Raw genomic sequence first — 25,617 nt, forward strand, 5'->3', positions numbered from 1 at the left:
AAAATGTTCCTGTTCTTAGGTAACAGGAGGGGCAGTGCTGTAACCCACGTGCTTCAAGTTTTGACGAGATGTGGGTTCAGAGATGCTCTTCTGCATATCTTGGTTGTAACAAATGGTTATTGCATTCCTGTGACCATTCTCATCTGACCTCTTGCATCAGCAAGGAGTTTTCACTTCTTTGGGCCATTCTCTTTAAACCTCAGTGATGGTTTGCAAGAAAATCCCAGTACATCAGCAGCTCATGAAATACTGAGGCCAGTCTGTCTGATGCCACATTCAAATTCCCTTAAATCACCTTTCTCATTCTCATGCTCAGTTTGAACTCCAGCGGGTAGTTTTTAACATGTCTATGTGCTCAAATCCATTCAATTGCTGCCTTTTAAGTGGCTGATTAAATATTTGCATTAATAAGTAGTTGATCAGTACCTATTAAATTGGCCAATGAGTGTATATTTCCTTTATGTAGATCCTACCACCTCATAGTTTGTCTACATTTAACAATTTGCAATGTTTTAATCAATATAAAGGACATTATAGTGCTTAAAAATATACATCGTCTTTTGTTTTATCCTGGTGAGAACAGAAAAAAGATTATTAGAGATCATCCCATTGCAGCTAATTGTAGTAACAGACAGACAGCAGTATTTACACACACACACACACACACACACACACACACACACACACACACACACACACACATCAGTGACTCAACAAGAGATCTGCTGTATCATTCACTGTAATGATACAGCAGTATTTTGTTGAAGTGAGGCAGCAGTTTCCATAATCTGTTTAACTAAAGCAGTGGTGAGCACACACCAGCCAGGATAGCACCATCAAACATAAATATTGTAATATTGCTCTCTGTGTGAATATTTACCATATTATTATTTACTTCTCACTCCCTGACCTCTGACCCAAACCCAAACTTTACACGAGCAGGTTCAGAGACAGAGAGAGAAAACAGAACAGAGAGCTCCCAACTGTTTGAAGCTCCAAACTCAGGTCAAAGGTCACAGTGTGCTCACAGCTGGAGCCTGCTAACAAGCTACTGACCACCTGCCCATCAAGCCTAGGTGACCCCAGAATACTAGCATGGCAATGTACCAGCTACACCTTTATTTTTTTTTAAAGTGTTTAAATTCATCTATTAGTATAGGCTCGGTGCAGCAAAATGTAATGTATAATATGAACAAAACAAAAGGTAGACAAACATTTGGTGACGTGAGGCAGTGTCAGGTCTCGTTACAGAGACCAAGAGGGGAGGAATTTCAGTATTCTTGACAATGACGTTCTGCATCGCAAATAAATAGCCTATCATTTGGGGAAACAGTCCCACTTTGCTTTCTGGAAGTAAGATGCGTGAATCACATCTGTACTGTTAGCATTAAGCTGGAGACAACAGCTGCTAGCTTGAACTACCACAGGGTAAAAACAGGGCTACTGTAATGCCGACCCCATTTCCTCTGGTAAGTGGAATTTGGTATACCTGTATTTCACCGAGCAGAAGTGGTATCAGTTTTTCATCTAACTCTCTGCATCCATCCATCACCACTTTCCTGACTTAGTGACAGGTAGTTGGACAGCTGGAGTCTATCACAGCTGTCATAGGGCACAGGAGCACCTCCTGGACAGTGTGAGCGCCAGTCCACCACAGGGTTACCACAGAGAGACAGACACTCTCGCACATCCCTCAGAAACACCAATTGACCTAACTGCGGGAGGAAACCCACACAGTCGCAGAAGAAACATAAATAATACCCACACAGAAATGTGCCAGCCAAACAGTAGATTCAAAATAGGAACTGTATTTATATATAGATCATCGTAGAGTAGATCAGCTTGAGTGAGAGATTTCCATCTACTGGCCTCTCTTAACATCCAGATTTAAACTTAAAACCAATCTGTCAAAAGCTGCTCCCAACTCCTTATGTTCTAGCCTCTAAAAAAGTTCATATTATTCTATAATTGTTTCATACTTCCTGGCAGAGTAGTGTGTATATATATATATATATATATATATATATATATATATATAGATATATAGATAGATAGATAGATAGATAGATAGATAGATAGTTTATGTGACCCCTATAGGTCTGGAAGGTTGGAATCCCTTAACAGTCAGCTTTTGCAACAGCAAATCACCCAGTAAAACCAGCACTTTGTGCGTCACCCGGCCTCTTTCTTCCATCAGGAACCATTGCGGCACATTCATAATTCCTCCTGGCCAGCACAACAGCAGCATGCTAATTTACTGTGAAACCAGCTTAGTGTGTCCCATCACTGCACCTCCTGTAATCCCTGCAGGTGAGAAAGAGGGAGAGATGGGTTCTTGAGTATCTGATTGAGCAGCAGACAAGATGAATAACTGATATAAAGGTTCTCCGTCCCAGTGAATATACAGAATACAAACAGATGCACAAACACCAAGTGTCCTGCAGCCCATGCAGTCACCAGTTTCTCAGACTAAGCTAATCCTCCAGGAAATGTAATACGTGATTCAATTAGTAGCAGCACATAGTGCAAGCTACCTTCTGCGTATGACTTTTGTGTGCGTGTAGAAGTGTGTGTTTGTGCGTGGGTGTAAGCACTCCAAGCGCAGAGCTGAACTAAGTCCATTCATTAATGAAAAGCCATTTATTAATATAAGGTGATTTCCCACATCTTTTCCACATCCTTCAGCACGAAGAACAATTTATATCCTGAAGAGAAAGGAACCACGCACATATTCACAGGAAAAGGCCATCTACTACATTTAAATTCCGCTGGCTTGAATACTACATCAAAATGTGCGATTTAATATTTTTAAATAATGAAAATAAAAACCTTTAAAAGCACAAAACGGCAAACAATAGTCAATCCGCGGTCTGAGGCTAATATTCTCTCTAAATGATCTCTCTATGCTTTTCTATTACTCATTATCTTGTTTTCGTGCACTAACAGTTGTTTTCCACGCTCGCAGCAGCTACATGACGTCACTGTCTGTTTCCAAGGGTCAACTCCAGCCCGAGAACCTGCAGTTTTTCCTGATTTTAATTGCTCTGACTGTTGACAGCAGACATTAAGTTAAAAAAAAAAAAGCATTAACATTTAATAAGGACTGAAGTCAGTTTCTCAAAGTGGATGTTTTTAAAACAGGCACGCTGGATTACTATTAAACTAAGTAGATCCTGTTCCTACTGAACTGTTTTCTTTTAGGCGGATGATGAGGTAAATTACATATCAACGAACCGTAGGCAGAAAAACAGTCTTGTTCCATTTGTAATGCACTGTTATGATCAGCTGCTCTCGTTTTTATCACAATACTTTAACTTTGATCTCAGCAGGGTGATTCCTAAAATCTATTTTCGTACATTATAGCTAGACTAACAGAACTAAACAATGCCCTTAAAACTTGCATAATTATCCTCAAACTTGGCAGATAATAATTGCTTTCTTTAAAAAAAAACCTGCAGTGGAATACAGCCAATATTTTGAGGTCCGCTGGGGGTAAAGATGTAGGAGTGGGAGCAAGAGAGTTACTCTTTATTGCTCCATCTCTCTTTCACGCTTTCTGAATCTCTCTATTACCCTGGAAGTCTCTGGAATCTCTAAAATGCACACACAAGCACAGTGCAGTGTCCATCTGTGAATACTACATAATATACATGTAGATTGGGATAAGCGTGTGCGCGTGTGTGTGCGTGTGTGCTTCTCAGTGTGTGTTTGTGGCTGAGTTATGATTGATGTCTTTCTCCTTATATTAGGCATCTAAAGAGAAATGGGGAAGACGAAGGGAGGATGAGATGAAGGAGGTGGGGTGGGGGCACTTAAGGGCCTGGACCATTTAACCATTTAACCTCAAAGCTCTCTCAATGTCAGGCTAACACTGTCTCCTCTGTCCTCTGTCTTCTCTGTACTGCAGCTCGTAAATTTCATTTCAATTAAGCGCGATATTGCCAAAGCATGTTTTCAAAGCAAGAATAATGATTCAGAATGTAATAATAGTAATGAAAAGAACAGTCAGTTTTGGGGGTTTTTAAACATAGCTTTGCTACAGATGGTAATTATCTGAGTTATGGATTCATCTGCGGATTCTTGTTTTTTTTTTGTCCAGTGTTCACATCTAAAGTAGTTTTTAAAAAGGGAATAAAATGCAGTCGAGATTTTGGGTTTTAAATCTGACCAGTATTTGAAAAATTCAGATCAATTAAATTTTTACTGCACTGTTAAACATAAAAGCAGCACATTCTGACATTTGGCATGATGTTGGGTTTGTGTTTAGCTATTTCTTATTTTATTTTGTCATTCATATTCTGTTTATAGTGTCAGTTTTTGAGTCTTGTCTGTTTCTTTTCCCTCCTTTGTGATTGTACGCTTCGCCCTCATTAGTCTCACCTGTGTTTAGTCTGCCACATTTCCTGTTAGTCATTAGTCTTCTCGGTTCTCTCTTGCCAGATTGTGCAAAAAGGGTGCACTGTGAGACGAGATTAATGAGTTAGCCAGGTATGTTGAGCCTTAAATCAGAGGTTTCAGTGTCACTGGCTGGAGCACTATGGTAACTTATGCTGAACAAATGGTCCAAAGCAGATTACGTTTAGAGTGTCTGCTTAACATCTGCTGGAAGCGTCTCATTTTTCACTGATTCTTTTATTTAAAGCGTGCCTTTAAGTGGGATATAAAGTCTCTTCTGGGGGAGTATGTATGCAACCTGTAGAGCTTATACTCACTGAATGAAGCTGCTGTAAATTTTAAAGTAAAGCATTCTCACTGGAATTTTCATGCATTCTTTTCAAAATGCAGAAAATGTGTACGTTCTTGTCCTCCTAATCCACTGCTGTGTCTGTTTTACACAGCTGAAAATTAAGCTTTTAGAAAACAGCAGCATTCATAGGCTGTGATTTTATCTGATCTTCTCTATTAGGCTATGGGACCATGTCAGGCTGTCACATTAGAAATCAACAACATCAAGAGTGCTCCAAGTTGTAAAATAAATACATAATAAACATATATCTCAGTTAAAATATTGAGTTTACCATTCTGTGTGCTTGTGTTTAAATCACAAAATGAATTATTAGTTTTATTTACAGCATAAGTGTTGTATTTTATAGATCTGTGTCACCTTTCCTCTGATAACGGCTTAGATTGGAGTGGGTGTTGTTCGGTTGAACCATTTTTCTGCAGAAGGAGAGTCAGATGACAAGTCAAACACCCCATTTCATGTGAGCATGCTCAGACCCTGAAGCTGACAACCGGGGTTAAGAGTTGCTAATCAGTGTCGTGATAATGGGAATCTCTTACCTGTCAAGACAGTTGCGCAATGAAAACCTGGCTTTCAGCAATTGTTGTGATTTGGTGGTATATAAATAAAGTTGAATTGAACTGAACTGAATTGTGTACCACTTGCTTCATAGTATTCCCCTCCGTTTTCCCGTTTATATTGATGAGTTTAACAGCGACGCTGCGAGGAGTAGAGGTAGTGAAGGTGGATGAGTTTAAATACCTGGAGTCAACCATCCAAAGCAGCAGACAGTGCACAAGAGGGGTGAAGACAGGAGTGTAGGCAGGCTGGAGTGGGTGGAGATGAGTGTCAGTGGTGATTTGTGACACAAGTATAGCAGAAAGAGTGAAAGAGGAAGTATACAAGATGCCAGTGGCCCAGGGAAAAAAAGACAAGAAGCCAAGCTGGAGATGGAGAGACGGGATAGTGGGTACATAGTTTAATACCCTATTGAGTGACTTGTTTTTGATCCATACTGTACCATGTGCCTTATTTAGTATATTAGATGAGGAACATGTAAAAAAGGAAAATGGAAATGAAAGGATCCAAGAAAAGAAAATAGATTTGATTATTATCATGCCAATTATAGATTTTTTGTTGTTGTTGGTGTTAATATGTGATTTTGTTCAAACATTCAGTTTTGGCTGGGAAAAACGATAATTGTGTCAGGAGTTGGCAAACCTGGAGTCTTTGACACATTTGCTGGAAGGTGTTACAAAGTAACAAGGTAAAGAGATTTGACAAGGATCCATCCCCACTTAAACAGACTTTATATCAGTGATAAACGCTAAGTGGCCCAGTGTTGCTGCTGCTGTCTGCCTTTGAACGAAGATCCCCATATACAGCAAAACTCGAACTGCTCACTGAAGTGAAAAAGCCCCCCAAAGTAACAGCTAAATGCTTAAAGCATTCAGTGGAGATAGACAACATCCACGCACCCATTTACTTGCATAGGTTCGTGGTAGGACATCACAAAGGGAGATACTGCTTTTCAATAAAAAACTAAAAAAACAACAACTATGTTTAAGTACATCTGTCTCTGGACCTGAACAGCTGTCCATCAGCAAGGGGAAATATCGTCACATAACAGCTGTTTACCAAATGAAGCTTAGTAAACGCTGGGTGATGGAGCATGTCAACGACCCTAAATATTAAGTAAGTTGAAAACTGCAGATTGAAAGTTGTTTGGAGTGGCCAGAATCTGACCCAAAAGAGGTTCAGTCAGTTACTAAGTCCAAATCGTTGTTTCGAGACCTCTCTGCATCTGTATTTTAACATTTGAATATAAAACAATACAAGAGAAAACAACAACTCAGGAGTCAGAAAGTTGATGGGAAACCACTGAATTCTCCTCCAGGCTTGTAAGATGCTCTGACATGATTTACTGGTTCTGTGGCAACGTCACTTTTTTCCCTTTGGCGAGAACTTAATTTTTGCTCTTAAAACACTATCAAACACTTTAAAACCTTTTTCTCTTTGTCATTCTGTGTCTAACTCTCATTCTCAAGTTTATACATATTATATCGTAAGGTAATTCATGTGATCATCCAGTAAATTGAAATTGCTTATGGACGTTCTTATCCTACAGTCCTAAACAAAAGGAAACTCTAAGTGAAACTGCAGGTTGCATTGAGGCAATCTGTGTTTTTTAAGAAAAAAAAGTTTATTCAAAAGACAAACATTAATTGCAATCTCTGAGCTGTGGTCCATCAGAACGGCCAGATTGTGGATGTGTACTTTCATTGCCTTTTGGCTTTCATGTTCCTGGTTTCTCCAACTCCTCAATAAGCATCAGTTCACAATCATCATCATGCAGCAAGGCTTGACAACCTCCAACTCACTTTTAAGCATCCACCTCTTCATTCATCAGCTTATCAGCACATTTGTCGCTAACCAGGGGAAATATTTGTGGTTGCCTTGAAAACCAGTCACTGACCGACTGATTTGCAGTGATGGGAAATTAACCCTGATTGGCTGGCTTGTCTGACTGTAATCAAAGTGGATGAGGCAGAGGCGAGCTTCAGACCAGCAGGATGAGACTCTCATTATTTTCCCCGCTACGTTATTCTTCTCTCATCCCTTACATCAATTTATAATACCCCTCTCTCATTGCGTCTCTTCTCCCACTTTCCCAAGCCTTCTGCTCATCAAATCCCCCTCCTAGACTTTTTACATTCCCTATTTTTCATTTCCATGTTTTCTCTCTGCTTTTCTGTCTCTCTCTCTCTCTCTCTCCTCTCTCCCCTGGATATTTAGTTTGATTTATTGCCTCTTGTTGGAAAGGTTGGCGTTTTAATAACTCAGCTCCTCCTCACCCCAACGAAGAGAGGGAGAATGTGCGCGAAGAAGAACTTTAGTAAGCACAAAATAAATGTGCGGACAGACAGCAAGGTTTTTCTAGTGCTTTCCTTTTATCTCCCCAGCGCTCTCCTGCTCTTTCATGTCTTCCGGTTCCTCTCACTGTTCATGCCAGCTGAGGATATAAAAGCTAAACGTGCAGCTGAAATGGATGTCAATTTGAGCTCCTCTCTGATCTGTGCAGAGGAAAATACACATATGCACACACACCCAACAGCTGTAATGGACTGAGGATGTGAAAACTGACAACCACATAAAAAATGAACCATCTGGTTGGAGGCAGGGGGGAAGCATGTGACACCCTCCCCTCCAAAAAATGAAAAAAAGACTTTAACAAGAATATTTTTATGACGACGGGACAAAATTCTGACCATGACACGCTGCGTGAAAACAGGAAAAACCTGAGTTAAAGGTGTGAAACACATAAAGACACGGATGGAAAGGCCCGATGGAGAGCTGAGGAGTGTCCAAAAACAGCCAGTCAGAGACCAAGTGGGAGATTTCTAGTGCCAAACAGAGACTTTATTTAGATGGTGATTATTCACACTGGTCATTAGAGAACCATATCACTTTCCCCTCATTTACTGAAAGGCAGCAAGGGGAGAGGGGGGGTGCGATGAGAACGAGAGGGCAATCATTAGAAGATATCACTTTCACCCGTCTTCTGATGAGGGGAAGGGCAGTCTGAGAATCTGCATCCTTGAGTAATAAGACAATAACTAGCAATTAATAATTCAAATCATAAGCCATCAGCCAATGTACTGGGAGTTACAAAAACCTGTTAGCAGAGCGTTAATAGTCTTTTTCATTTTGTTTCCGGTGTTCACGTCTACCTGATCAGCCTCACATGGTAGTCTTAGCTTCAGGCTGTGCACTCTATAGTAAAGTTAATTGCAAAACATGCACCCATTTGATTAAATGTTTGCAGATGTTCAATGTAAACCTGCCAGACATTATGTTGTGATGTAAGACCAGCAGAAAGCAGACATTATATTGGCACATGCAAAAGTCTCCCTCGCCCTCTCTCTCGGTCCTTCACACACACAATGCTGGGGTCTGATTCTGCAGTAATAACTCACAGGGGGAAAAAAATCATTGATGGGGGGGGGGGAGAAAGGAAAGAAATCTGCATTTCTATCTTCAGCCCCTAATTCTAAGTGGTCCGGCCTGTTTGAAATGCTTCCTAAGGGAACAATTAACTTGCTTTTAGTTCCTATACCACATGAGCATGTCTGCCAAATCCCCATCAGATCCCTGCCCACAAAAAACCACACTCTGACAGGCAGAGATTGCATACACAGACACAAACTGGAAAATACATTTGGTGTTTAATACAGAATGCTGTGAACACTGCAAATGGCAGTGACACAGCAAGAAATTGGCGTAAAACTGGGAAAAAGAAAGGAAGAAAACAGCAATTTTGTTTGTACAGCTTGTGTTTTATCTACAAACGTGCATCTACTTAGATGCAGATATGCACTTAGTCAGCATTTTAGCTCTTCTGTGCTGATGATTAAAGAAAGACTAAACAATTTACAGTTTAACAAAATCGTAATATTCGGTGTACTAGGCCGTCCTGTCTGGGTAGACTCCCTGCATCAGAACCACAAGACTGATCCGGTATGGGACTTGTGTCCTCCAAAAGGACGCTTTAACGACATCCAAAGATCGTCACGGGACAGCCACTTTAGTCACCACCCTGCTCTCTCAACTTCAGCTGTATTTAAAGAGAAATGTCTTTTTGGCACTGAGGAGAATCGCTTGTTTCGCGATACCACAGCATCAACCGTGGGAGCTCCTAAAAGTGGAGTGCCTTGGCAGTAAATAGATCAAGACATAACCTTCACTCCATTTTTTGGCAGAGTATCAAACTGCATACACAAACAGCTATAGCCTCGTTCATCTCAAAGTTAATTTTGCTACAGAGAGTTCACTCAATCCATCTGAGATGAGCAGGAGGAGCGGGGAGGGAAAGAGTACAGTAGGGGACAGAAAGGGAGAGGATAAATTGTGGGGGTGTTGGGGGAAAGGATGACTGCTGGCACACAAAAAAGGGAGGAGAGGGAGGAAAAAAAGAACTGCAGCGAGTGAACTGGTGAACAGAGGGAACATAAGGACAGATGAATATGCAGAGCGACCCGTGTGTTTCCTCCTCGTGCTTCCATCTGACTTTACTAATCATCAGGGTTTGGTCAGATTACTCGTAAGTGTAATCAGTTACTGAATTACAATTAAATGATTTGGGGTTTTTTAGTTGTTATTAGCAATGAAAGACATCTTATGTGAATGCTTTAGGATCCAATCAAACATTTAAAAAGTTGCACCTCGTACTACAGAATAGATTTTTTCATGTTTTTTAAAGCTAATAAAATGTATTTTTGCAAATGTAGCATTTACACTTGATCAAATCAAGTTATCCTTACAAAAACAATACTTGCACAAACTCTAGAAATGTTGAACTATAGAAACATCTTTTTGTGACTCACGTTAAGCAAGAAGAGCACTTACTCAGAATGTTTATCTTCTACTTTATATGCAAAGAAAACTGTAAAAACTCCATTATCTATAAATCATATTTACATTAAAAAAAGAAGATTAGTCACCATCGCCTGTGGTGATTCTAAAGTCTGTTGGGGTCCTCTCTTTCCCAACTCTTACAGCAACCCTTCACAATTATATTATCAATAAATATTTTGACATTAACAAGAAAAATTATAAAATATAAACATGTTGAGATCTTAAAGTGCTGGTTGCGGACTGCGACTTGTACAAATGCTGTTATTATGTTCTCCGGGTCCAAGGATTAGCTGTCATTTGAATTGAGTGCAAAGAGAATCACGTGCTTGCAAAGTAAGAGTGCTGGGTGAAGTAGGGCCCCTTTAGAGAGATCATATATCTTCTACTGTTACCTCAAACACACATTGCTGCTGCTGCTGTAGCTTAAAGTTTGTCCGTCTGCCTCGTCTGGTGGCAGGCGGCACATCTGTCTCTTATGAAACCCGGCAAACTGACACTAGTGACTTACTTATTGAGTCATTGTGCAATAGCACAGATCAGATTTAAGACAGGAGCAAAAACGCAACATTTCGGGACCATTAATCTGCTTTGGTCTGTGGTTCCTGGTATTGTGCATACCGACTCGCTGTTAAGTGGTCACGACTAGCAGGAGCTCTTAAATGGAACAATACTGTAAATGCATTTGACACATCTAACTGTTTCTGTGTACACTGTATGCTGTGTGGACATCATCAGCGTAAATCATCTCTGTCAATGTGATTTTTTACATAAAGTATTTATTCAAACATTAGTCATGCTGCCTTGTATTGTTTTCTCTATTTGGACAGTACTGAAGAGAACCATACTGAAGCTTTATATCACTGTTGTCCTATGAAAAAAAACCATCAGTGCCTCCATTTCCTTAACCGCTTACACAATTCAGGGTTGCTGGAGAAGCACTGGACAACCCTGAACAGGTCGCCAGGCTATTGGAGGGCCAATTAAGATCGAAAAATCCACACTCATATTCACACCTGTGGTCAGTTTAGAACCACACATTAACCAAACAGGAGCTACTGTGAAAATTATACATCTCCAAAAAGCTTCTCATAAGTTCAGAAAACAGCCCTTTACAAGTTCACACCTTTTCCTGATCTTTTAACCACATTTCATGATCATGACAGAGGTTTGAAATGGCTAGACCTGGCTGCCTACTCTTTGCAGACATCTGCAGTTTTGCATTCAGAACATAAGACCAGACTCTGAGTCTTTGAACAAAAAAAAGGGACAGAGAGACGGAGAGGAGAAGAAAAACCCGATAGGAAACAAAGAAACACAGATGGGACACTGTAAGGAGAAAGAAGAGGCACAATTGGATTGCTCAGAGCGTTGTATTCAGTGGGGGCCACTTATACAGTCAATAGTAATGGATAGCACATGCCATATCAGTACAATAAGAGACCTTGCCTCTTTATCTGCTTACATGTAGTACATGGCAACAACAATAGCCACAAGTGCTGCATTGAAAATCTATCTGACATACTCAGCTCTCATCTTTTCTTTACAAATAGCAACTATTTGTCACCAAAAAAGTTGAAGCAGCTCCCCAGGCAACAAAAGAGAAAAATGAAATCAAGGAATAGACACAGATGACTGTCAATACACAAGAGGGCAAGAAAAGAGTAAACGCAGAGAACGACAGGTGGAGTTGAAGAAAAAGAGGGGAGGCGATGGGGGCTTAAGGGGAAGTAAGAAAGTGTGGTAAAAAGCATTCAATAAACACGTCTCTATAGTAACCAAGATGTAATTTGCTTGGTGAGAGAAAGAGAACGATGGCGATTGAGGGAGAGTGATGGAGAGAGGGGAATAGAAAAGCATTTACCATCGCTGCTTGAGTCCAGAGCTGTAATTACGGAACTGAGACGCAGCAACAGAGGGGGAGGAAAAGATTGGAGGTACACACAAGAAAAGAGCTGCGCACATAGTGCTTTTACAAAAGGATAAAGTGACAATGAAAGATACACATAAGTGATGACCCCATAAAATTGGCACTGTTGCAAATAAGTGTCGTAGGCGTGCAGAAGAAAGCCGGCGAAAAAAGCTGCTCTGGTAAGAACAAAACGACAAAGACAAATCAGAAGGAAAGTTGAGAAAATGATGCCTTTTGTAAGCACGTGTGGAGGGAGAGTGTTCCTATTCATTTGTTCACGGGTCACAATTATGCCTGGTCATTAAGCCAAAAAAACAAATTAGCCACTTGAATAATTAAGCAGAGATATAAAACTTGGTGCAGCCAACACAGAGAGAAATGCAGGGGTGGAAATGGGACAAAGAAGAAGATGTGGAGTAAAAGTGAGGAGAGGGAGGAGTGACAGGCAGAGACAAGCTATCTTATAGGGAAGAGCAGCCTTGAATGATGAGTGATAGACAGACCGAGATGTGCGTGAAACGTGCGGGCATATGGCTGATCAAAATAGTAAGAGACCAAAAATAGCAGCATTACAAAGTAGATGGAGAATGGGGCCAGTGTGTGTGTGTGTGTGTGTGTGTGTGTGTGTGTGTGTGTGTGTGTGTGTGTGTGAGTGAGACATAGAGAGACAGACAGTCTGTATGAGAGGAACATGGTCATACTGTGTGTGTGTGTGTGTCTGTGTCTGTGTGTCTGTGTGTGTGTGTCTGTGTGTATAGGGTAGTTGATTACAGCTCTGGTGAGCTTGGTGTCAGTCTGTATACGTAGAGATAACAGGATTAAGAGGCTACTGACACTACTGTACAAAAGCAATGGAGGGAGGAGAGGGAGTGATGCTAGGAGGGGAAGGGTTGCAAGAAAACTGGTGGGGGAAGAAATAAACGAAAAGGAACTTAAAGGGACGTTCCCATCAAATTCCTTTGCCATATGCCAATTGGAGAATTAGGGCTAGAGTTCAGTAGAATTTACAGTATATCCCGCTTCCAAGGAGTCTTGTAATTTTTTAAAAATGGTCTAAAGCAATACTTTTTCAGGCTTTCTGGAGGTCGTTCAAAGTTTTGGGCGGATTGTTTTGTTAAATCACTCAACACTGACGTACGAATGATTCTAGCATAAAAAAGTCACCTAACTCAAGGGATTAACCAGGGTTGTGTCGGCACATAAGAAACAACCTAGCAAAGAACCAATTTTAAACTGCATCTTAGGGGACTTTGTTATTGGCAGCCTGTCGTAAAAAGGTGTAATTTGTTCCAATTTCTTTTAGTTGAATCTATGAAAATTGTCAAATTAACACAATCTGACAGGCATAAATAGTGGCAAAAAGGTGGCATGCCTAAAAGGAAAAGAAAAACTATGAACAGAAAAGCCATATCTGAAAGTCATGTGCTTACAAAAATAGGGGGGGAAAACTGAAGTCTCAGTAATGGTCTCAGTGTAAGACGGGGTTTGTTAAGAAGCTTTTTATAAGGAAGGTAAACAGGAAGACAAGGCCAAACGACACAAGAACAGGACTGAAAATCAGTGGCAACAGGTCTGATGGAGTGATTAATCCATATTTGACGGTATAGGTTAAATCATCATCCATATGTACAGAGAAGGTCACCAGAGGTGATGGTTTGGGCCTCCATGTTCGGAAGATGATGGACTTCTGAACACAGAAAAGTACCATCAGCTTTTGACCCACCATGAATTACTATAGGGAAATAGTAATTGGTTGGTACTATTGGTACTAAAAGGAAACTTTTAGTACAGTACAATCATCTTTTTTAAAAAAAACCCTGACCCCCATCCCCCACACACACAATGGAGCACTATCAGTCATTGATTGGCCTCCTTAGAGCCCAGACCTCAAAATTATTGAAGCAGTTTGGGATCATTTTGCCAGAGAATAGAAATTAAATCAGCCAACATCCAAAGAAGAGCTTTGAATATCCTTAAATGAGCCTGGAAAACTTTTCCTGAAGACTACTTAAAGAAATTACGAGAAAACTTCCCTAAGTTTCAGGTTGTGCTGAGGTTTTCGAGTTTGTTTGTTTTTTTGCCTTATATGCTGTATTTGCATGCATGTTTGCACAAGCTTCAATAAATCACTCCTTTTCCTGTTATCCTAGCAAAATATCCAGAAATTTGTGGCTCCACACTTTTGCACAGTGCTATATAAAATTACAGACACGGGGGGCGAACAATCACAGATTTTTCCATATTAAGCACGTGTGGTCACTCAAGGGTTAATAAGAGTTATTAAAAGTCATGAAACATCAAACATGCTGTTTTTTTCCATCAAAACACCAAACAAATTAATATCCGTTGAAAGAGTAGTTTGTTTAAAAATAAACAGTGAATTCATTCTGGAAACTTGATTTGGCCTCAATAAGACTTTACCATCTTTCCCTTTGTTTTTCACCTAGTGTATCTATGAATGCATGTGAGGAAAAATGCTAATCACATCTAAATAAATTCTCCTAACACAAACAGCGCTGCAAACATGCACATAAACGATTAAAAATGACACTTACCCCAAACACTGGCAGAAATCTTTCACGCAAAAGGCCTTACTGAACTGGTTTTTAACAAACTTGAAACCTTCCTGCTGTACTGTATACAACTTTGTATAAACATACTGCAATATTATGATTTCCTGCTCAATGTTCAGTCAGTTTTGGTTATTTCCAGAGTTCCTTTAATGTTGTGTTGCTGGGATGTTCTTCCAGTTTTTAGCAGGGAGCGATAATTATACTCCAATCTGATCGGCACTGATTTGAGTGTAAATTGGGTTTAGGAATCTTAAGTAAATAAGAGTGTTATTTCAGCTACAGGGTTACCTGATATATGAAGAACTAGTGTATAACAGAGAATGTTTGCTGAAGTAAACTGTGCCAAGAGACAGGAAAAAATATATTTGGCCAGTAATGAGAAGATCAATGAAAGTGAAGATTGAGACAGATGATGGATAGAGACTGGGGTAAAAAGAAGTAAAGGATTTTGGTAAGAGTGCTGATAATGATGAATAGCAGACAGACAGAACATGAGACAAATATTAAATAGGAAAGAAGGGAGGAAGAAAAGCAAGATTTAAGGAAGACGAGGACACAAAGTTGTTGCCAGAAGTTCTTTTCCTGCCTGTTGAGTTACAAGAAGGATTAGTAGTAGCAGAATTAATCAGCTATGCAATCAACATGTCTCTTAAATTAGTGTATCATAACTCTCGATTTTAATTGGTGGTCCCATTAGGTAAATGAGACCATTTTTCTCTCCAATCTAATCCAAGTAAAAGGAGGGAGTGGGCCAATTTATAGTGTGCAAAAGAAGAGTAAGCTGCAGGGCTCCTTAAACTTATGTTCAGAAGACATTCCCAAATTGAAAATTAGAAAGATTTTTTCAGAGAAAGAGTGGAAGAATAAAATGAATTTTCACAAAGTATTATTAACCTCTGGCACTATTGCAAAATTTGTGAGGAACTGTCTGGTCCTATAGATCAATCAAACAGAGAGAGAGAAAGAGAGAGAGAGACCCCACAGAGTGAGTTACTCCTCTGTGGTCCACGTTTGCTGAGGGAGCGCTGGCTCACCAGGGACAAATTAGCCACACAGGAGCACTGAGGCATCATGGGAAATTAATGATCAGGACCTCCAGGAAGTGAGCTAATGAGTCCTAGTGCCACACACACACACAGAGACAGACACACACATGGTAGAAGACACAGAAAGCAAGACAAGAAAAAAGGAACTAGCCAAATGTGCACACAGCTATCAATGTAACTTTGGATGAGTGATAGCACTGAACCAACAGCTGAGTTAGTGTGACCCACACACACACACACACACACACACACACATTTGGAAAATCAGATAATTAGAGAGGACCACCAGTGGCTTTCGCCCATGGAGGCGTTGTGATTACTGTCGCTACACCCTCCCCTGGGGTGTTTGACAACAACCAGAGAATTAATACTTATCACAGCATACACACACACACACACAAACACCATCCAGCCAAGAGTGGTTGAACTAAATGTAGCTCTTGCAGACACCAGTTACGGAGATGCTGTGGCTCCCTGCTGTTATCCTGTGTTGGGTACTTGAATGCACCACTTCACCATACAGTGTTGGCCTACTTGGGGCTGTACAATAAGGACTGAAAAGAAATTTCAGGAGAGGACAAAGGACGCTTTCTTTTTGTATCAGTCAGCTGCTTACCTTTGAGCAGACACCCAACAACAAAAGTGGTGTTTGCTGCTGAGTAATGAGACTGAATAAGTGAAACTATTCGGTCCACTAAGAAGAACCCAGGTTTTCCTGAAAAACTGGAACAGTGACAATCTGTCTCCCCACACCAGTGGGCGCACCTCCCAAGGATTTAACTTTGCGCTGCAGTACAATAACATGGCCACACCCTTGTTGAGTGATTGGCCTAAAGTTTCCCCGGCACCGCCCTCGGCCCAGCCCATCCGCCCTTCCAGCGTTCCGTAGCCTGTTGCTGCCAAACCATCTGACAGTTTAAATTTATATTCTGCCCTATTACTGTACTCGAATCCCCAAGCTTTAAAGTCAGTCTTTTTTTTTTTTAAGTCATTACAGTGACTAGAGCTCACTCTTAAACCACGATGCGCAGTGTGGAGACGCGCTCAGCAACGTTTCTCTGTGGTGGTGCACACCTTCTTTGCAGCCTGTAATTGTTAACTTTTTTTTGTGAGGGACATCACTTCACGTTGTTGCATCATGGGAAGCTGCAGCAGCAGTTGACGCTAAAGTGCGAGTTTGTTCATGAGTTGCTGAAGCTCCTGAAGAAAGTTGTTCGCGGAGCTCCTTTGCGTCGGGTCTCGTCACCTGATTTTGCGCACCACTCCCAGCCGGTGCAGAACCTTTCCGCAGCGGCCAGGATGGGCACCTTGCTGTGGACACTCGGAACTCCGCCTGCTTGGAAAGCTACGATTGTCTTCTTCAATATAATATCAGCTGTTGTGGCCAAAAGGCACACCGTGTTTTGGAACTCTACAAACACAAGGTGAGGAGGGGGAGTCTGTGCGCGTAATGACGCTTCTCTTGGTACAAAACGAGAAGGCTGTTTTATTTTCATCACTAGTGACCAAATAAATGTTCACTGTTAAGGGGTCCAGATTTGGTTTAATCTACCAGTTTAGGTGAGAATAAACATAGCTGGTCTGAACTTGCACTTTCATGCCATTGCACAACATCTTTAATGATGCCTTGTGAATGACTCAGGCTTTAGTTGTTTAAAAGAATCTCAGCTATGTACCAGCTCACGTCAATGTTTACTTAAATGCAGTAGGGAGGGAAGCAGGTCAAACCTGCACCAAAAGCTATCAGGCTGTTTCCTTTAAATCAAGTAGTCTCAACTCTGTGAGTACAGTGGAACCCTCGGTCCACTTGAGAGAGACCTGAGTGATCTCACCTCCTTGCCGCAGCCAGTTATCTTTATCATATTGACCACACTCTAACCGTGGCTTTCACCTGTCTGCTGCTTCTTGGAGTTAGTGATTATGCTACTTATAGAAAGGCAGAAGTAAGGGTTTCTTCCTAAGTGTTTGTTCTGAATAGTGCCCTAGATAGCATTCTCAGGACACAGGTGTATATTAAAGTCTAAAGTGCTGCTGTGCATAAGCGAATATGTAGTCAGGTAAGGGGAAGCTGTGTGTGTGTAATGGGTTGATTGGGGCCATTAGCCAGGCAGAGTGTGGCTCACCTGCTGATCCAGGTGTTCCAGTGCTTGCTAATTGAAGGTTTGAGGTGGGAGACCTGCAGGGCCTGACGGGCTACTGCCCACCAGAACACATTCGCGACTCTCTTACACGTTTTTCTAGACTCTTGCTCTCTCAGAGGCCAGAGTCCCCAAACGCTCTTTCAGATGAACGACCTTTTTACTTAGCCGTTGGCCACAGAGACTGCTCTGTCAGTAACTGTTTTATCTTTATGATTTTACATTTGTAGATGCTCAAAATCTGACAGAAATGTGACTCCTGGGACTATTAATTTCCCCAAGAGCTCCTTTGTCTAGGGGGCAGGCTCTTGTAGTGGAGGTTATACCCGGTGTGTGCATGTGGGGGAAAACTCAGTCATGTAATTGGGATCTGACAGAAATGTGGTGGACAGAAACACTGAGGATTAGGAAGCACCTTCTTGTTCTCCAGAGATTCAGGGATGAATGGTCACAGCCTGTGGCATGGCCACACAGTCTGCTGCAACACCACGCAATCACAATGCCATCAGCATCACGGTGGAGAGTAACCCACTGTGGCAGAGAATCACTCTCATCAGCAACACCACCCAATCACAAAGCTATCAGTGGTGCCGTGATGCTGCACCAAGTCCAGAATCCCCTGGGTTTACCACAAGGATTTTCCTCTCCTCTCCTCTCCTCTCCTCTCCTCTCCTCTCCTCTCCTCTCCTCTCCTCTCTCTTCATTACCTCCCTTGTTACAGCCTTCTCCTTTCATCTTTTGTCTGCACTCCCTCACTCCTCCTTCTCCTCTTTATGTCTCACAACTCCCTCCAGCCCAGTGATGGATATTGGCTGTGTGATTAGTTGAGCTTCAGTCATTTTCCCATACCATATTTTCTATTAGCTGCCAGCCAACGAGCCAGCCAAGTTGTCCTGAGGCCTGTAAATGCAGCCAGGTGAGGGGAAGAGGAGCACAGGGACACGAGAGCCGTGATTTTGTTGGATCAACGTAGCAATAAGAGAGCCAAAGACTGCGTCTGACATTCTGAGCACAGACAGTCAGAAAATAACCACGATTGGCTTCCTGCTTTTTTTTTGTCCGCAGTGCTGCAACAGATTACAGTGTAACTGTTATTAATAACCGTGTAAAACCTCTTTTTTTTTGACATTTTCAGCATAACTTTGTGTTATTTCATCCATTCCCATTCTACATTGCCTTGTTTAACATCTTTCAGCTCACTGTTGTGGCTGAGATTTAGTTTCAGTGCTTTGATTCTTGCTAAAATGGCTCTGGTAAGTCCATCATCTATGGGCTACCTGGGCGACACAAAACCAGCAGCAGGTCAAAGATGGTGACCAGAGGTATACTAAGTAAGAGAAAAGCCTCGTTTTCTTTTGGAGTTGATGAAACGGGACTTAAAGAGAGTTAATCTTGGATCATCATTCTCCATGTTGCCAGACGCATGACTTGAGATACACACTAACATTCCTCTGTAAATGTTGTAAACACTATAGCTTTACAAGCTAAAAACAGTTCATAGTTTTGTGTAGAACTGGCTTTGCTTGATTTATTGGTAAAATATTGATAATAAATTTGACCCCATGCACCAACCTTCTTTGGAAATGTAAGAAATTGTATTTTGCACATTCATGAACTAACAATAAGTGATTGAGTGTATTCATGGCAACATTATTCCTGTCACATGTGAATCTGGGAAAGCATCTAAAGACTAGCTTAAAACAAATGCTTAAGCTGCTTATAACAACCGTAGCTGGTGGAAAAACGAACTCTTTTTAATATGAACGACAGGATCCCATCTCTGGCCTTCACCTTTCCCTACAACATCTAGATTTATAGTTTTAATGAAGCAAGGGCAGTGAAGTGGAGACTGTAGGGCTTCACTGCTCTGTTCTTTGCTGGCTAATATGCTTGTAACAAAGGCTCAATGAAACACTTTAACTGGCACACATTTAGCACCCCCTATATTGAAAAATGAAGCTCTGAAATGAAAGTGATAGACTGACTGCGGGGTCGGCGTTGAACATTGCAGAATCGGATACCCCTGCCTCTTTCTTTTGTGGGGCTCCAGTGGTTCGATCGCCCTCTTTTATGATTTTTTATGAACACGGTTTACGATCGCTCTCCATTTTATAACCGTGTCTCTCTCAGAGCAATAGTTCCTTATTAGAAGAGAAATTATTTTTTACTTCCTGGAGCAGTTAAAGGTTAGTATAATAATATAACCCCAGTGCTCAAAGCTTGAGTGTGTGTGTATTTGTGAGTGCTGACAGTTTACCTTAGCTCCCCCCTGAGCCACAAGCTCAGACTGGTTTATTGGTGTATTCAGCTTCTTCTTGTGTTCCACGGAGAGCTTTTAAACCTGTTGGGCCAAACACGTTGACCAGCCTATTTGCAGATACAGCTGTGTCTGCTTTTTGCGCTGCATGCATCCTCATAAATTCGCTCAGGAGCCGTCAGGAAGTTTACTCAAAGCATCAAAACTTTAGGGATTGAATTACACTTCTTGGGGGACAAGAAATGGCTTGAAAGATTGGGCTGCTCATACATCTGTAACGAGAATAAATGTCACCCATACCTGGAGCTTTAATCACCTACTCCATTTTCTGGTTCTTGGCACTCACTTGTACTATTGCTTTCCCTCCTATCTGCCCGGAGAGGATGAAAACTTGTTGCAACAGTTCCCCTGGATCACAGCTCAAGCTTCAGTCTCTGCGTGCCAGCTCCTTTGCTTTCTCCGCACCCCAATTTTTTTGTTTCTGAATTTGCGTAGAGGCAGACAAGCGTAGTTTTAATTGTAAATGACATTAACATTTAAAACCCGCGACAGAAACATCGTAACCAGTTTTCCTTACCTGCATCCTCACTTGCTCAGACTTGAACTCACTCTGAAAGTTTGGACACAAACTTAATCTTTATAAAACATCAGACCAGACCCCTCTGAGCTCTCGCGCTCCCTCTCTTTTTTTTTTTCTTTCTTTCTTTCTCCCCCCGTCTCTCACCCGCTCACACAAAGACCTAGGGTGAGCTCTAAGCCAGTGAAGCATGTTTAAACGGGGCATGAGGTGATGAATATTTGTATTGGTTTTCTGTATCTTTATTGAAAGCTGCCCTCATAAGTCCTCCGTGTAATCTCTGCTCTGTTTATGCATCATTTCCGTCTGTGTGCACTTGTGAATGATCCAGTTTAAATACCAAAGTAAATCACATTCTGCATACCATAGCTGCACTCACGTACACACACACACATAACTGATCTGTGGGATTGCACAAACAGACGCATGCAATATACAGTAAAATAAAAGCAGATAAGTTGTAATTGTGTCTTGTCAAGGATGATGATTGCACTTTTAGACTGATTTCTTTCTTCTCGTTATTTTATTCCTTCATCCAGCGATCTGTCTGCATCTATTACCCCTCTGTAGATTGGACATGCAAATGAATACGTTCCTCGGATTGCTTTCTCTTCTCTCTGTGTCTGTCTATGTACTAATCTCTATCTTCCCCTGGTAAATGATTAACATGGAGAACCTGGCTGAACTATAATCAACAAACCCACAGTGAGGTAATTACCACTTTATTCCCGGTCCTGCTAACAAAGCAGTCCCCCTCTCTCTCACTCACACACACACACACACACACACACACACACACACACACACACACACACACACATACTTTCTCTTCCTCGTTCTCTGAATATCACTTCATGTCTCTCTCTCTTTCTCATCTGTCATAGCTGCATCAGTGTCTCTCTCCCTTCTCCGTGTCAGTGCCTATTGTCTGACTTCGCCGCTGCGCTGTGGTCTGTGCAGATATAGAACCGCCTTTGCGAGTGCAATTGTGTGCATTATCTGTCTTTGTAAATGCGCTTTGTCTGTTTGTTTGTGGTATCGAGTCTATTATCTGGAGGTAAACTGTGGTTGAGTTAACTTCTGTGTACACTCGAGCTTCTTCATCTCTGTCAGAAAACAATGCAAGGCAGTGATTTTTAGTGATTTGAATGCCTGAGAATTGACGTTGGGTGTCGTCGTTGTTGTTGGTTGAAGTTCATTTCACTGGAACAATAGCTCTGTCAGAGGTGTGTGCGTGCCTGTGTGTGTGTCTGTGCGTGCAAGCTTGTGGCTCTTACTGGCTGGTTAGCGTAAAAGGGAAGTCTTTGTTTCCTTGAAGAGATGCAGTGTGATAAGTGTAAGTTCTGGAAAAACAAAACCCAGAAATGCACGAGGATACCCAGCCCCATTAAACCACTCAAGGCTTTGATTCATTTCTGATCTTGCACATAATTCATCTGGGTTGTTTTTCTTTTTGGGGGGGGGGGGTTGGAGGTGCTTTTGTCTATCTTTTTTTTTTTTTTTTTTTACTTTTCTCCAAACTTCCCTTCATCTCACAGCAAGTAGTGAAAATGGTTTAACAGGAAAAATCGTCTGTTCCGGTCAGCAGTATGTAGCTGTGGGAACATTTACCAACAGCCTCGCATCTAAATAGGTCATTGTTTTGTTTCCACTCGTTAGTTGATTTTAGGTGTGACTAAAGTGTTCGAGGAAAAAGGCGTAATATTGTCTGTGGATGCTTGGCTTTTTTTAAGGTGGGGCTTGCAAATAAGAGTATTGTGCAACTTTGAAATGCCACATGGCCTAACTATCTCCAGCAAGTCTTTCCAGAAATATTTAGAGGTATCTACCACACTGCTTCCCTCACCTTTCATGTGTACATCTGTGTGAAATCAGTAATCCTCTATTTCACTGTTTAGTGATATACCTTAGAATGAAACCAGCATAATCGTTGCACGACAAAACTAATCTTTGCATTTGAAGTGAACGCTGAGATACACATGCATAGGAAGACTCGAGCACACTGTGCTGAAAATGAGGTTTGGGGCCTAGCAGTGAGGATGTCTGTATTAAAATGGATCAGATAGTCACAGTGCAGCTTGGAGCAGTCGGAGCAGACATGGTGTACAAGCATGAAAGGACGGCCGCTCTCTCCTCCTGGTCAGGATATTTAGTCAATCGATACCAATTTAACACCCAGATATTATCGCCGGCTTCTTGCATTATCGCTAGACTGCATATGGACCCATCTCTTTCCCAATTTCTCTCCCCACGCTGCCCTGTTTCTCTGTGTACACACATACATCAATATTAGGTTGCATTAAGCTGTAATAAGTTGCATTGTGTGAATGTCTCCAAGTGGGGTGGAACAGCTGTGGAATGAAATGAGGTTCAGTGATGTCTGCAGCTCAGTTGGCACGGTGCAGCCCAGCTTTGGCACAAAATGGCTGCTGTGGCGCATGTGTGTGAAGAGGGTGGTTATGGTGGTTAAGGGCTGTTGGTGAGCACTGAGCAGGAGCGCATTCATTCATTCACGACACACAATGAGATGTCATTGTTGTAAGTGTCAGGCGAGCTGTGTAGTCCTTTGACGTACAAAACGCCAATTAAATTGGCACGCAAGAATTTGTAAACTGTGGGAAACGCCGTCACTCTGAGCTTGACCAAAACAAAGCAATCTGCTCGCTGTTTGGCCCATATGTGCATTTTCGAATATTTCATTCTCATTTTATTACGCGTGCAGGCAGAAACGCGTCCGCATGTACCTATAGCCTCTCGCTGTACTCTTTCTCTCGGCTCAGAGATCCTGCCAAGAGGCAACTTGGGAATTCCCGCTGACAGAAATTGAATTAGTATTGACCGAGGCAAAGCAAAAGGCTGTAGCTGGAATCAGGATTATTGTACCAGACAAGGTCCTCACTACCAGGAGGGCACTGAGACATGTTTGCCATCATATCTCTATATTCTTTAAAGATGCTTAAGTACATTCACTCCAGAAGTGTTTCTTGATAATTGCTTAGATGTTCACACAGAATCTCCAAGCCAGTTTCCTAGAAATTGCTCCTGCTTTTGTGTGTGAAAGCTGTGCTTTGTGCATATTTCCGTGCAATGACTCACTTGTTTTGGTCACTAATTGAGAGTCACAGTCATCAGGTGCAGACAGGACAGCCATTTTTCTTGCAAAACTCTAACTTTTTGCCTTGTTAGCGGACAACTTTTGTGTTTTCATCATAAATCTGCGACTTCAGGAGTGCTTCTCTCATGTGTCACGTAACCAGTAGAGGAGTAGAGGTCTATGGGCTTGATGTCTTTTTAAAAGTCTTAATATTCATGTGTTTGATTTTAACGCTGCAGTGTGTCACTGGATTAAAGTAAAGAGCCCCACAAATCTGTCTCAGGTTTAAATCCTCTCTTTCACGTGTCACAAAGTGTCTGCGAAGTGGTGCTTTTAAGCTACATTTATTACGATTTGGGGAAATATCATAAATGTGCTTGATGTAATAATAATAATAAGGCACTCTGGCGTTCTGTCGTGGGGGGTGTATAATGGAGGATTTAAAATAATTTTCTTTTATATAAAAATGAATTCTGTTACAGAATGTGTGAGGAAAATGCTTAAAAGCACAGAATAGCATAAATTCCCATATTCTGATTACGGGGAATGTTTTGTGCAAGCTGCTAACTCGCAGCTTTTTGATAAGTATTAGCAATTATGTATTCTGGTGGTGTGTATAAAGGATTTTTTTTTTTTTTAAAGCTATAGGTGTGGCTGTGTACACTTTATCTACACACAACAAAGAAATCCTTAGATTTAAAAAGATATGTAAAGGGGTGTGAACATGTGTGTGTACTTATGGGGTGTATGTTTCATTTTTGCTCTCTTTTTATAGTTGTTACAGAAAAGTTTCGAGTAACACTTTCAGCTACACATACACAAGTATTCCTATTTCCTAAAGCCGCTTTTTATCCCGTCCTTTGAGATTTCCAGATAGATCACATGACAAATGTTGTGCTGTGTTGATATTATGACTCTTCTGTATTATTAATTTATTTATTTTTAGGAGACTTTTCCATGGTGGAACAAAAACTAATATTATTTTGGTATTGCCTCCCAGAAGTGTGGTAGCACAGCATACTGTGCAGCGCTCCCCCCAGTGATGTAAAACGCGTGCAGAAACATTTCGCTTCTGTTTCTCTTTGCGCTGCCACACACACCACAAATGAATATACACGCTGCCTTGCCTGCTTCATTTTTTTTTTTCGTCAGCCCCGAGAGATGGTAAAAACATTAGACCTGCAGTGGAGAAAAGTGAGGGATAGAGAGTGCGTTAAGGAGACGATGGTAGTGAAAGAGTCAACAGATTTCAACTCCCAAAACAGCTCAGGGAGGCCCCCAGGGATGGAGGGATGAAGAGAGAGGGAGAGAGGGAAGAAAGGATGTCAGCAGGTATTACTATCACTGTCACAAGAAGGCGTGAGGAGCAAACCCTCTCTCCACCCCTCCCTCCACACACACACACACACACACACACACACACACACACACACACACACACACACACACACACACACACACACACACACAGGGGCTTACTCACACACTCACCGTGACGCAGCCATGTATACAGGTGTCGTAGAGAGGCTCACACACGCTACCGTCACCCTGCCTGCATATACGCTCGCTCATGGATGCTCGGACTCTGGGGAGAAGCCACGTAGGGACCACGCTGCGTTTAGACCTGACGCTGCTTTCAGTTTGCGCTACAGTCTTTACCTGATTGCCACCGAGACATAATATAATAACACATGCTTATTAAAGAAATAAACACCAGCAATTCTTTGAGGACTTCACTAAGATGAAGATATGGTTTTTGTTCTGTTTTGTTTTGTTGTTTGTTTGTTTGTTTTTTTGGGGGGGCATGTGCGTGCATGCAGACAAGATTTGCTTTTGTTGTTGCAATAACCTGTACCACATGATTTTTTTGGGGGGGAGGGGGGGT

The 25,617-nt window shown here is 41.5% G+C and overlaps 1 protein-coding gene across 1 annotated transcript in view; it reads left to right on the plus strand.

Annotated features, from left to right (window-relative positions):
• The first annotated feature begins 16,913 nt into the window (after positions 1-16,913).
• The window catches only part of efna4 (ephrin A4), a 31,574-nt gene continuing 22,870 nt past the window's right edge, over positions 16,914-25,617 (plus strand). Inside the window, exon 1 of the mRNA XM_085365630.1 lies at positions 16,914-17,090. Coding sequence (XP_085221756.1) covers positions 16,966-17,090 — 125 coding nt within the window. The 5' untranslated portion in view covers positions 16,914-16,965. The remainder of the gene's footprint in view (positions 17,091-25,617) is intronic.

Source organism: Diplotaxodon limnothrissa, linkage group LG11 (genome assembly GCF_057381915.1).
Source record: "Diplotaxodon limnothrissa isolate DT_005_m linkage group LG11, D_limnothrissa_male_GT1.1, whole genome shotgun sequence".
NCBI classification, from domain to species: Eukaryota; Metazoa; Chordata; class Actinopteri; order Cichliformes; family Cichlidae; genus Diplotaxodon; species Diplotaxodon limnothrissa.